General features: G+C 44.1%; 1 protein-coding gene across 3 annotated transcripts in view; it reads left to right on the forward strand.

Annotated features, from left to right (window-relative positions):
• slc20a2 (solute carrier family 20 member 2) overlaps positions 1 to 14,040 on the forward strand; it is a 58,160-nt gene that overhangs the window by 36,994 nt on the left and 7,126 nt on the right. The window contains exons 5-10 of one of the 3 annotated variants that reach the window (XM_083784573.1): positions 1,729 to 1,825; positions 1,968 to 2,087; positions 3,867 to 4,106; positions 4,427 to 5,084; positions 5,825 to 6,010; positions 11,812 to 11,896. In XM_083784573.1, the coding sequence (XP_083640699.1) occupies positions 1,729 to 1,825; positions 1,968 to 2,087; positions 3,867 to 4,106; positions 4,427 to 5,084; positions 5,825 to 6,010; positions 11,812 to 11,896 (1,386 nt within the window). Of the gene's footprint in view, positions 1 to 1,728; positions 1,826 to 1,967; positions 2,088 to 3,866; positions 4,107 to 4,426; positions 5,085 to 5,824; positions 6,011 to 10,846; positions 10,932 to 11,811; positions 11,897 to 14,040 lie in introns of all 3 variants that reach the window. The other 2 variants (XM_083784572.1, XM_083784574.1) reach the window with 2 other exon arrangements.

Raw genomic sequence — 14,040 nt, forward strand, 5'->3', positions numbered from 1 at the left:
TTTTGTAAATCATCCGCAATTTATAGAACTTGCCAACAGATTTTCATGCAAGTCTGTTTTAAGAGATTACTGGACTGCAGTCCACCGCAAACACTTCTTAATTTATGGTATAATAGTAATATTATATAAGTTCAGCATCTTACATGATTGTAATGATCCAGCTCCGACAATGTGATGAAATATTTACAACAGCAGCAGTGCATAATTACGGTCTGCACATGTAGAAATGTTAAACACATATTCAAACACATTCAGAGCATTGTGAGCATCTTGCAAATGCTGTACTATTATACACGTACACGGAATTATCCAAATGATTTCAGTGAGCACCATAATCCATTTGATTTGGCAACACCAGTGGTTCTTGCGTAACATGCAATCACTGACTAGACTAGGACGAGAAGAGTGTAAATAATCCTAAAATCATATCCATGGGATTATGAGAGGATGAGTCATATGGTAAAACATGTTATAATTTTAGACTCGGATGACTTTCTTTGTAACTGGGTCAAAAAAGTAAATTCCAGCCACTTGTGTGTGAGGCTAAAAGGACTTAACACTCTAGTCAATAATATTTTCCAAACTTGTATAGGCCTACAGTCAATAAAATCTTGCAAATCAGAGATGGGATTTCAGTTTCACTGAATGAAATTGCTATGATTGGGGGGGTGGCAAGGTTGATTATTTATTTATGAATTGATGTTTTGCCACAATATATATGTCTGAACAAAATAGCCAATACTGTGACGTGATTTAAAATCTGCCAATTATTAAATTAGACCTAAAGACTCATGGCCCTGTCTTAGCCTTTATCCCTAAACTTCTTTGCCGTATTTTACTATCTTGAAAAACATTTTAAAATAGTTCAACTAGCCGATCTACATGAACCCATTTAGAATCTATTGGAAAAAAAAACTGTTTCTATGTCAGTCGTTCTCAACTGTTTTCATGTCAAGGACCCCCAGGATTATCTGTATTTGGCTGCGGACCCCCATCTGAAAATATTTTGTTCCAGGGACCCCCCATAAGCAAAGATTTTAGTTAAAAACATTCGCTCTGAAAGAATATATAAGATTTGCGCCACATTGTCACGATTTAAAAAGAATAGCAGAACTACAAGCTCGTAGCGCCACTCGGTGGCTCGCTATGAGTTTGTAGATCTGATATTTTAACGACTAAAGCATTCTGCTTTAGCTGTTCTGTTAGTCCAGAATGGGTTAACATGTTGTGAGCTTGTAGATCGGATATTTGAACTATTTTTTACTATTTTTTCAAAATAGTAAAAAATGTCAAAGTTTAGGGATAAGAGTAAGACGTAAGGGCAATATATAACTCATCTTTATTTATAGCAATTTGACTTTTTGATTTGGCATCGATCTTGGATCTTGGTGTACCTAAAAAGTATGGAAATTATGTATTATTCCATTCTCCATTTAATCTAATAGTCCATAATGTGTGGTAGGCCAGCGTACCGTGTACTCAAAAGAACCTCACATGCAGCTTGTCATTTGATCACAGGCTCATTATTATGATAGCAGCGTGAGCAAAATCCCCTTTTTTCCCCGCCACGATCAGATGATCAAGCACTTGTGATTACAATTGGACAAAGCCTACAAAGACTGGACAAAGCCTAAAGATTTCAAACAAATACAAGAAAAGTAGATGCAAAACATCCACGAGTGGACGGATCTCAGGACCTGGGGTTTGTTTGTTGTTTTATATCAATAGGATGACTCTGTTCCCAATGGGCTGCGAGCCTTGCCCCTCTTCTATGCCACAACCATAGGGATCAACACATTCTCCATCATGTACACTGGAGCGCCACGTAAGCACTCTCTTGAAATGGATATCATCTACACCTTTTTTTTAAACCAGTGATTTAATTATCTGATTAATGTACAGTAACTAATTGCAAGCCATTGTTTCTCGTGCATATTTTTTCTGTTCCTGCCGTGTGTTCATTTTAGTGCTGGGATTGGAGATGATGCCGGTATGGGGCATCGTTCTCATCACGCTGGCTGGCTCTCTGGTCTGTGCTGCTGTGGTCTGGTTTTTTGTCTGTCCCTGGATGAGGAGGAAAATAGCAAGTAGGTACTTGTGTGTTCTGTCTTTGTTTGGTAAAATTAGTAAATGATAAATAAAAAAAACCCTTGAAAATCTCACCAACATTCTTCTGGTTCCCATGAGGTCGGGTCATGGTTAAAGAGTTTTATGGTTGGTAACAATGGTAAAAGTTTCATGTTGGGATTAGGAATTTAGGAGGTAGGATGATGTTGATTGAGGGTTGGGTTTTAGGCATAGGGATTTTTACATCACGGTTAGGATTGGGATATGTGTGGTTGTGGTTAGCAGCATTAGGTTGGGCCAGCAAGTCCCCACAAAGATAGTAAGACAAGCGTGTGTATTGTCGGACATTATGTATGTGGGGGATCATGTGCAGATCTTTTTTGTAATGTATGTGTGTGTGCATTCTTTGTCATGCTGTTCCAATACCAACTGCTCTGAACCAGGCCCGGATGAGCACAGGCTTGGGCATAGCACACACTGTGCTCTGACACCAAAGAGCAACTGCCAGCGGATGTGTTCTCTCCATGGCCACTGCCAAGGCCTCGAAAACCTCCTCCAAAGAACTCTGTGAATGTGGTTTGGTTTTTTGTGCCAAGTGCTTTTGAGGCTCGAGTTGTTTCCCATCTGTGTACCGCAAAGGAGGAGGAGGAGGATGGAGGAGGGGGGGGGGGGGGGGTGGGGTGGGGGGGGATCACAGGCCACACTGCTGAAGGCAATCAGTTGTGACAATGAATCCTACATGTGCAACATGGCCCTGTTCTGCTGGGTATACCCGTGGTTTGTTAAAAAAAAGCACGGGACAACATTATACTGTGTGCCGATGGACATTACCTTTCTATACCTGTGATTCACATATGTGCGGTGACAATTGTATTTATCAGATGAAAGAACCTACAAATGTTTTACTCGGGTACATTCTTTTACTATTGCAAGATCCATCATGGTGCTATTTTACATAAAGGTAATAAATGTATGTAGACACATCATTCCTGCAGTCACAGCACTATATGCTACTGTAGGTGCTCATAGTCACTGCTATTGTGACAATCCCTCTGCTAAAGGACTTACGCTGGTACAACAGAAACGCTACACTACTTGAAACACTTACTTGTGTGACTGAGACCAAATTGACTCTTTTGCATATTGTGGTGTGACCTCTGAATACCAGCAAGGATTGTGAGCGATATTGATTCTAATCGTTACTGCATCCGTCAAAGTGAAATGTCTGGTGACTTGAGTGTGTGTTTGTGTTGGGGAAAAGCAGTCTGTCGGTGTGTAAGTGGGATTAGTTTGTTTTGTATGATCAGCTGATGTGCCTATATTCCAGTTTGTTCTGTGCGGAATGTTGTGCAGGCTTCTGTTCTGTGTTTTTCTCTTGTTCTAGGCCTTTCATAATTCTAATTTAATCTTGGCGCATTCAAAAAAGCATGCATAATGAACTCCAAGCCTCCGGTGTTTCTAAAATCAAATTCTGGGTCGGCGTGCCCCCCCCCCCCTCCCACACACACACACACACACACACACACACACACACACACACACAACTCTCCCTGTAAATCAAACGATATACTGTTGGACCTCCTACTGACTTGAAATTCATTAGCCATTTTACTGTGAACAATATTCATACCTTGAAAGTCTGCTTTGGAAACTAACCATACCATAGATATACTTATTTGAGTGTTTAATGCAAACGTCAACAGTGACGATGGGCACTGGGTGCACATTTCTCCTTAACTGTGCTTGTTGTGGTTGCCATATCCATCTTGTACCCCTCCTGCTGCTCTTGCCTACTACAGGTCGTCTGAAAAAGGAGCAGCAGGCTCTCTCAAGGATCTCCTCTGAGAGTCTGGACAAGATTCCAGAGGAGGAAGAGGAGAGCCCCGTCTTCAAGGAGCTGCCAGGAGCCAAGGGAGCGGACGAGTCTGTGCAGCCGCTTACCGGAGGCGGCGGCGAGCGAGGAACACGTGACTTCTCTGGAGAGCTCAACGCCAGCTTGGTGAATGGGGGCACCATCCTTCCCAACGGCAGGGCCTATGGTGAGATTTTGTCCAGTGACTTAAATAAGAATAACTGTGATCGAGCAAATCTCTTACATCATTGAATGGAAATGTTATGTTTGAGTTCACAAGCATGGTATGTTCATCAACATGTTACAAGATAAAAGAAAAGTTAATTATGTCTTGTCCTGCACCAGCGCTAAAAAGGAAGTGCATGACATTTTTATGTCTAGGCCTTGTATACGGCTATTATTTATTTTTGCAGGGGATATTGTATGATCTCTCCATCATAAATGGTAATATATTTACTATTATAGATCATATTAAAATGTTATTTCCATTCCTTTTCCATCATCCAGGTCGCACTAACTCGATGACCAACGGTACCCTGGTGAAGGCAGCCATGTCCAACGGCAGCGTCTTCGACGGTCACATGCGCAGCGACGGCCAGGTGTACCACACCGTGCACAAGGACTCGGGCCTGTACAAAGACCTGCTCCACAAGATCCATCTGGGCCGCGGCATGTCGGAAGACGCCGATCGCTCCAACGCCGGCGGCCCCCAGCCCGACAACAACTACCGCCTGCTGCGGCGAAACAACAGCTACACCTGCTACACGGCGGCCATCTGCGGCATGCCCGTGCAGCCGCTCGCGCGCACGCAGTCCCGCGAGGACAGCGAGAAGCTGGTCGGCGAGGGCGGCGGCGGCAGGAGCAACAGCGTGTCGTACACCAAGAAGCGCGTGCGCTACGACAGCTACTCGTCGTACTGCAACGCGGTGGCGGAGGCGGAGATCGAGGCGGAGGAGGGCGGGATCGAGATGAAGCTGGCCACGGAGCTGGAAGCGGCGGAGGAGGATGGCGGGGGAGGGGGGGCGCCGTGCCCCGTGCCCCTGGACGACCTGGTGGAGGAGGAGCATGAGGAGAAGGACAAGCCCGAGGTGTTCCTGCTCTTCCATTTCCTGCAGATCCTCACGGCCTGCTTCGGCTCCTTCGCCCATGGAGGCAACGACGTCAGGTGCTGCTCTCCCTCCCCCTGCTGCTCAATTGAAAAGTTGTTACTTTTTCAGGATTCTTTAAATCAAAGATGGCAAAAAAATGTAGCAAAAAATTGCTGATCTACAAGCTCAAAATGCAGCGTACTGCGACGCGTTTTGAGCTTGTAGATCGGCTATTTATGCTACGACAGAAATATGCAATGTGGCCCTCTAGAGTGTGTAGAAATATAGTGGCCCTCACCATCGTCAAAGTTGCCCATCCCTGGCATATAGCATGCCCATATGGCAATATATTCACTAAAGTGCTACAGGACAGTAATTTTCTCAACACTTTGTGATGTACACTGTTTCAGCCATGTTGGATTTAATTAGGTAACGCAAAAGTGGACCAAAGAAATGTGTCAATTCGGCAAACTGACCTGCCCCAGATGGATTTAAATCTCATTTCTTTGGTGATGTTTTCAAGGGCCTTCTGGAGCCAACATCCATTTGACCCTGCGTGTCTTTCGTCGTTAATTTCGTTGACTTCGGTGTCCTTTCCCCCGTATATTTCTCACTGTATCACTCCTTGTTTGTCTCCTCTCGTTCATTCCAAAAGGAAAATTGCAATTAAAACATTTAAATTCGAGTTTAGAGAGGTTTATTGTTTATCTTACCGGAGAGAGCTGAAAACTCAAGCAGCCATGTGCTTATTAGCCACTCCTACCGGAACGTCCAGATGGATTTAAATCTTTCCTCGCCCACTCCTCCTCCCCTGTAGTAATGCCATTGGGCCCCTGGTGGCCCTGTGGATGATCTACGATCAGGGTGGAGTGATGCAGGACGCTGCCACCCCCATCTGGCTGCTCTTCTACGGTGGTGTGGGCATCTGCTTTGGTCTGTGGGTGTGGGGTCGCCGTGTGATCCAGACCATGGGAAAGGACCTGACTCCCATCACTCCCTCCAGGTGTGTGTGTGTGTGTGTGTGTGTGTGTGTGTGTGTGTGTGTGTGTGTGTGTGTGTGTGTGTGTGTGTGTGTGTGTGTGTGTGTGTGTGTGTGTGTGTGTGTGTGTGTGTGTGTGTGTGTGTGTGTGTGTGTGTGTGTGTGTGTGTGTGTGTGTGTGTGTGTGTGTGTGTGTGTGTGTGTGTGTGTGTGTGTGTGTGTGTGTGTGTGTTCTTGCTGACATACACAATTTCCAAATATCTCCAGTAGTATACACAGTACCTAGCTGGGAAGGTTCATGCAGGTACATTAGAATGCAAATAATGCACATGCCTGGTGCTTTTGACTGTGTTATCTAACGACATTCACATGGCATTCACTAGTCCGTAAAGATAAATGTGCCCATGCTGGCAGTAAGTGTGTGTGTGTGTGAGCTTGTCGATCTTGTGTTTGTTGCTTCTTTTTCAGATGTTATAATATACCAAATCGTTGCTGTATGTCCGTTACATTTCAGAGAATGGAGAAAATGTGGAATTTTGCGATATAAACATTTACAGAAATAACACGGTGATTAAACGTGATATTTGAACAAAAACCCCAAACCAAGAAAATAGGCAATTATCTACATGATCGAAGCTTGTATGTAGATCTGATTTGTTGCACATTTTTGGGGAATTGAAACTGTTTAAAAGATTTTGACAAATAATGACTTTCCCAATAAATTGACACAATAATCTGGCATAGGCTATGAAGTAGCATTGTGATGTATTCTAAACTGATGATTCCTTATTTAACAGCTATGAATAAATGAGTAGCCTTTTACTCTACAACACACAAAGCCCAAGAGCTCACTTTAGCCAACGCCGTTCTCCACGGACAAATGAGACCAGTAAACCACTTGCATCTGTCAGGCCAATGTCTTATGTAGTGGTGGTGATGGTTAAAGCTGCAATCCATGCCATTTGTGTCCTTCCTGGTATCCCAACCCAGGTCTTCATGCATTCTACCAGTGAGCTAAGACGAAACGAGCACTTGGGAAGGGGACATAGTGTATTGTGCTCTGAGCTTCAGGCCATAACCACCTGTCAACCAGGAGTGTTCCTACCTAGTCACAGGGCCTACATTTCACAATAGAAACCGGTTCCCGACTACTGCAGATGTGCTAGTTATATTGTACTAACAAACTTTACCATACAGACCGATTGGGTAAAGTAACATTATAGAGGGTATGCACATGCATAAAGTGAGTGGCAAAGTGAGTTTAACTTTGTTTAAAGTTGTTTAATGCAACCAGATAGGACTTTTCTGTTTTGGTGTATGAAGGCCAGGAAGTAGTTTTTTGCCACTCTGAGTCAGTAGGTGTTCCTGCATAACTTCCAGGTATGATGATGATGTCACGTGCATACCCTCTATTATCACAAAAAGGTTCAGAATTGCAGTGTTAAGGTTTAGAGGTTAAGGAATGAATGTAGACAATGGAAATCAGTTGAAGGTACATGCGTGCGTGTGTTCACTGTATGAGTCAGGCACATGGGCAAAACGCTGCCTGGCATTAACTTCAAACCAGGCTACAGGAAGTTTGGTGACTTTGGGCGTTCCAAGTAGAGAAAGAGAGGCAGAGAGAAAAGGAAGGATGGATGGTGGAGGAGGTGAAGCCACAGTGGGAAATGTGGCCTTTAGTCCCCAACCACAGGGAGGGACGCCAGACAGACTCTCTCTCTCTCCCTCCCTCTGTTTTCTCTCTCTCTCCTTTTCTACTTTCTCTTCAATAAATCTCCCCGGGCCTGATTCCTGTACTCCTCTCCATTCATTTCCTTTTTTATCCTCTCTGTTACCACATTCTCTCTCACTCTCTTTCGCCTCTCACTGCATCACTTGTTGTCTTTCTGTGGCGCTCTTGTCTGTAAATCTGTCTCGTCCTCCAGCCTCATGCACTCACACTTCTCTGGCTTTCAAAGTTTGTTTTAACAAAAAGCCTCAAATAATGACGAGCGTGCAATTTACGTGAAATCTTTCACAGACTTTCCTACTAGGCTGAGGAATATATATATCCCACTCTTTTCACATTGGCCTGTTATAGCGCCACCAACAGGTGGATTTTTGCAAAACACATTTTTGGGGAAAAATGCCTCAAATCATCCAATTTCCATCCAAGGCGTAAGAAGAAATGGCACCCTTTTCACATTGGCCTATTATAGCGCCACCAGGAGGCCACGACCTGACCTGCCCAGGTGGAGACCTGTGCCCCGAGGGGCACTTTTTCTAGTTGGTTGTGCACCACTGTCGCACAACGAAAATAGCAGATCTACAAATTCACAACATGTCGCGCAGTGTGTTTTGTAAAGCTTGTAGATTTGCTATTTTGCAATGTCACTGCACGTATATTAAGCCCTTTTGTCTCTGCCTTTCTCACGCTTGCTTACTTTTACCTCAGCTATACAGCTCTCTAACCCCCTCCCTCCCTCTTTCATTCTCTCTCTCTCTCTCTCTCTCACTATCACTCTCACTCTCACTCACTCTCACTCTCACTCACACACACACACACCCACCCGGAATTTGCTCTTTTGTGTCTGTTTCCACTCGTCATCCTGACACTAGAGGTTGTTTAAGAGCGAGAGTTCTGACAGACGGTCGGGCACGAACAACAATGCATGCATGTGTGCTTGCTGGCATGCTGACAGTGGCGGCATGGTGCAGCTGAGCATGCACTGAGCATGCACACGCGGAACTCTATGATGGTATGTGTGTCGCAGTATTATTTGAAATAAATAGATTGTGATATCAGTTACCCCACCCCTTAAAATCCCAGCGTTAATTTAATTTAACTCTGAAGAGTGGACAAATGGAACTGGTCCAATCCAAGGTAAATTAACACTAACAATTTGACTGTGCAGGGACATATAGGCTGCTGAGCAAACAGGCCAACTGGCCCTGGGGGTCGCTCTCACAAACCTAGATACTCACTCCCAGGGCTCGACAGTGCGACTAGGTACTCTCATTTGCGACAAAAAATATCACTGTGCGACTTGTAAAATTAGATTTGTAGCACAGGTGCGACTACAGGATTTGTCCATTAAATCGTGATAAAGACAAGTCTCTGTCTACAGCAAGTGCACATTCTATAGTTGTGGTTCTATACCTACATTTATATTTCTGAACGGTGGTGTCGTTCGCCAAAAAGAGCGTGTCGAGGCTCAATGCGCTGTTCATTTGAAGATCTGTCCCCTTTGCTCCCACCGCCCCTCCCCTCACTGTGTTGCTGCTCTGTTCTCTTCCCTGTCACTGCTTGCTGACTGTCAGCAGCGAAGACGGAGCGAACTCAGCAGGATAGCATTAGCATGATAGCACAGATTCAGAGGGAATTGCTTGGACCTCGAAACGTTATTTGCAAAGTTTGTTTGTAATGTTCAAAGTTCAAACGTACTTACTTTTAACCAAACGCGGGTGAAACAGCGTACAGCCGTGCACGCACGCACGCACACACACACATGGAGTGGACGGATTGATGTTTATCAAAAACAACCCTTGCTTAGCGTTTGCTTACAAAAGCGTGTGCCCAGCATAAATGATAATGCGAATGACCGAACTGGCTGGATTACCGTATTAATATCAGTTAGTCAGTCAAAGCCAAGGAGAATGTTACAATACTAATTCACCATCGAGCAGCTCTGCACTGTCTGAATGTCACACTAACATGACAGAACAGCAGGATAAAAACGGATAGCCTGTCTATCCATCCATGAGCAACATATTCTATCTAGCTCTGGTCCAAAGCTCTAATGTGTTGCACGTATTAGAGGTATGGAACAGAGCTACTATCGATCTATCTACAAAGTATTAGCATAAAACAAATTGATTATATAGATTATATGAAAACAAACATAACAATGATATCATGATATTTTGTGATAATTGCTGAAAAGATAGTGATATAATATTTTGACATATTATTTTCCACCCCTACCTCATATCACTTCATTAAAGAAAAATCACACCCATTTTAAGTGAGGGGCGCTCTTGTCATCATACATCATCAGATATCATCTCATACTGGCCAATCAGAATGCCTGTTGCCTGTGATTGGTTAGCTGATTTGCTCGTTTACATATATTTTCATACATTTTCCCTTAAATGTCAATGGCGTTTAATTTATGTCATATTTAGCAGAATTTTTACGTAATTTCTCTGTTGATTGTCAATGGCTCATTTTGAGATGTGAGGGGACAAAGGCTGTATATAGGAGGGCGCCCCTTAAAAATACATCATTTTTCATCGTGCTCCTAAAATAATTTGTGTGCTACTAGATTCAACTTAGGCGCACACGTGCTACTTGGAAAAATGCTAAGGGTCGAGCCCTGCTCACTCTTGTCTTTTGGGGGATGACCTCACTCAGTGTCACAGTTATATAATTGACCCTGCTTCACAAATGTTTCCGAGTTATCCAAAAAGTGTAGCTACTGCAGGACTTATCTGGCTCTTTTCTTTATGGTAAAGGAGAACAGTGGTTGTTGTCAAAACATGCCATGCTGTTAAAGCAGTTGGTGTAATAGGCTGCTTTCTATATGTGCTGTAAGGGGTGTGCAGACACTGTCTTGTTGGTGGCTGTATGATCCTCTGACGTTCAGGACCTGACGACCTTTGCAGATTGGATATTCCACTCTCACTACAAGTTGGTGTGTGTGTGTGTGTGTGTGTGTGTGTGTGTGTGTATGTGATGTGTGCACGCAAGAGAGCTGTTGTCCATGAATGTATGTTAAGTGAGCGGTGGGTCGTGGTCGGCCCCATGCCTTCAACCACATGTCCCAGGCATTACAATGATGTCTCTTTCCACCCCCTATCCCCATCCTCCTTCCTCCGCAGCGGATTCACTATAGAGCTGGCTTCCGCTCTCACTGTCGTGTTCGCTTCCAATATCGGAATCCCTGTCAGTACCACACACTGCAAGGTATGACCGAGCGGAGAGCATCATTGGCCCTCGCTCATGACCTTTTCAACCCCTCCCCCCTGCCAGGGCATGTCCAGGGGGACAGGGAGCTCACACTGCCCCCTAGAGCACAGGAGAGGTACTGACACAAAGACCAGTTTCCCTTTTCCTCCAGTCAGCCTTGCAAACATTTGTCTTTTTATTTCCGTCTGTCTGTTCTTGTTTTCAGTTTGCAAGTGCTTTCTGATAGTTTACGGCATAATTTGCCTACTTTACAAAACTACAAATATTTCAATATTGATTCCATGCCCATGCTTGACAATTGCCCTATTGGCAAAAATCTGACTCTGCATAAAGAGATGAGCTTACTGGTCCATACTGCTCCAAAGCACCGTGCCTCCAGGTGGCTCTAGGGTGCTAGTGCGTAGCCCCTCTCCCCCCTGTGAGTGTCTGCCTCCATGTGGCTCTAGGGTGCTAGTGAGTAGCCCCTCTCCCCCCTGTGAGTGTCTGCCTCCATGTGGCTCTAGGGTGCTAGTGAGTAGCCCCTCTCCCCCTCTGTCTTTCCAGGATGAAGGGATCCAGGCTGGGAGAAGTGGCAGAATATCACCCCAAGCACCCCCCCCCCCCCTTCCCTTCCATCCCTTTCCCTTCCCTGTCCATAAATGGTGTCTCATTCTATGTCCCATCCCGACCCAACCTCTCAGCACTCACAGCATGGTTTGATATGTGGTTCCCTCTACCCTGCTGAAGCTTGGACCTTGGCCCCCGAACAGCAACCTCCTGCCCCCTCTCCCCTTACCCTCTCCACTCACAACACCCCATCTCAACTTGTTTTTTTACCCCACCCCCACCCCTTCCGTTTCTCTGCTTTCCTCTCCTCTGTCCCCATCTGTTTTCACAGCGGATTTTGCATTGAAGTAATGAGTGCGATAACAGTGCTTGTTGCATCCAATGTGGGCATCCCAATAAGCTCCACCCACTGCAAGGTATCCGAGTCGTGGTAGTGAAGCTGTGATAGAGAGCCCTTCCATTGAGTTCCACTCCATCACTTCGCTTCCTTAGCTGTCAAATCAGCAAACCAGAGCCAATCACAACTCTGGGAAGTTGCAGCTTTGGACCTCTGTGCACTTTTTCTTGAGGCAGCAATGTCGACGAGCCTGTTTGGGGCTTTTGTGAGATTGAATAAAAGACAATAAATAGGAAGTGGAGGCTTGTCCACAAGTTGAGCGCTATGACCATTCATAACAAATGTAAACCATGACAATGGTAGACATTTCTTAAATAAATGTACAATAATATAAACCTGAGAAGCCCAACAGAGGCACAGGAAGAATGATCCAATCATACTATGGACCACCAGGTGTATGTATGGTTCCATATAGCTAATCATCTTATGTAATGTAATGAAGGTGCACAGGCAGATTCCCTTTTAAAATGAAGGAAAAGCTATGCTGTTACAGCCTTGACCTCAGGCGCGCCCTGTCACACAACCATCACTCAATTCACTCTTAGGTCAGACAGTTTACAAAACTCGACTTAAACACCCAGATTGCAGTAAAAGTTTTTTCTTCTTTCACATAGACATGGTTGGTTAGTTTGACAGTACATAAAAGCTGCCCAAACGAAAAAGGCACAAGAACCAAAACTGTTTTTTTATTTGATTACCATTTTCTCAAGATCAACATTATCATCCATTTCTTTCTCTTTTTTTTTTAATCGCTCCCATTTCCTCTAAACCCTGAAATAGAAATAATCAACTGCTCTGCCGATATGCTAATTCTACTGATTTTGTTGTGTTATTTTAACGATGTATGGTGGTGATTTGAGTGATTTACTGAGTGATTGCTTGACTTGATCGATTGATTGATATGATTGCTTTTGTCCAGGGGATCGATAGAGGTTGTTGGACTAAAACTTTGAATATAATATCATCATATATAAATGTTATGCTTGCCAGTTCATCTGTCATTAAGACATTTGTCATTTTATTTTGAAAAGATGGAATTAAGACGTAACAACGAAAATGGCATAGATTTTCTGAAGTAACTGACAACCTCTGTCGGTACTCTTGCTAAGCTGTGTATGTGAGCAGGACGGCTATCAATTCAGTTTATGCTCATTTAACTGAAATGCAAAATAGCCGTTTTCAGGTTAAATCTTTGCATTTGTGTTCCTTAATTTCAGAGTGACAACTGAATTGATGGCGTACCGTGAGGTGGCACTCTGGGGGTGATAATGTGCAGTGACTGGCTCTTTCATAAGCTCTATAATGCATAGTCATAAACGTACAGTAGAGAATAGTCTTGCGTAGCCAGACTACTATTCCACAATCTCCGAATGCTATAGAGTCTGGAAACACACCGAAATCTGAGTCATCCGTTCACAAAAGTATATTTTAACTAAGATATCTTTTTATCTAAAAATGAGCAAGCTATACACAGTGTATGCTTTGATTATTTTGACTTGTATTAGGATATATTTGCGCGACTGTAAACGGAAGTGGGGAGCAGGCTTCACTTCTGCTTTACCGCATAATCATCAAAAGAGCTTCCGTGTTCCAGACTAAGACCGGATTTTTTGAAACATGTGGGATGCAACAGTCTGGCCACGCAAGACTAAAGGCCTATTCATAGTCTGGACTTTCGGTGGTGAGGTGACCACCGCTCCGGTGGTGAGCTGACCACCGGAGCTGAAATAACGTTGAGCGGTGGTGAGTAAAAACAGAGAAGGGCTGCAGCGGTGGCGGTGGTTTGCCCTTCACTGCGGCTCGTGACGTCATGTTGTAGTTCGGTGGTCACCTAACCACGGAAAATCCAGACTATGTATGAGCCTTTAGTAGTGAAAGCTATTCAACAATCACATGCGTTTAGATGTAGCCATAACAAATGGCTATTTTAAAGAAAAGAGGACACAAAATGTTTATATAACTGTGATTAGAATTATGTTGTGTGTGTGTCCTAAAACATTCAGAAAAAGGTCAATTTAACCTTCATGTTCCTCGACTGACAATTGGATAAATACAAATCTTTAGTTGGTGTAGGGAAAAGGTTAACATAGGTGGGGAACTACACATGACTGCTCTTGATTTGGCCTGACAGATTTGGCCTGACAGATTTAGCCATCGGCATGA

Source organism: Protomyctophum parallelum (assembly GCF_964188405.1).
Source record: "Protomyctophum parallelum genome assembly, chromosome: 15".
In the NCBI taxonomy this organism is placed as follows: Eukaryota; Metazoa; Chordata; class Actinopteri; order Myctophiformes; family Myctophidae; genus Protomyctophum; species Protomyctophum parallelum.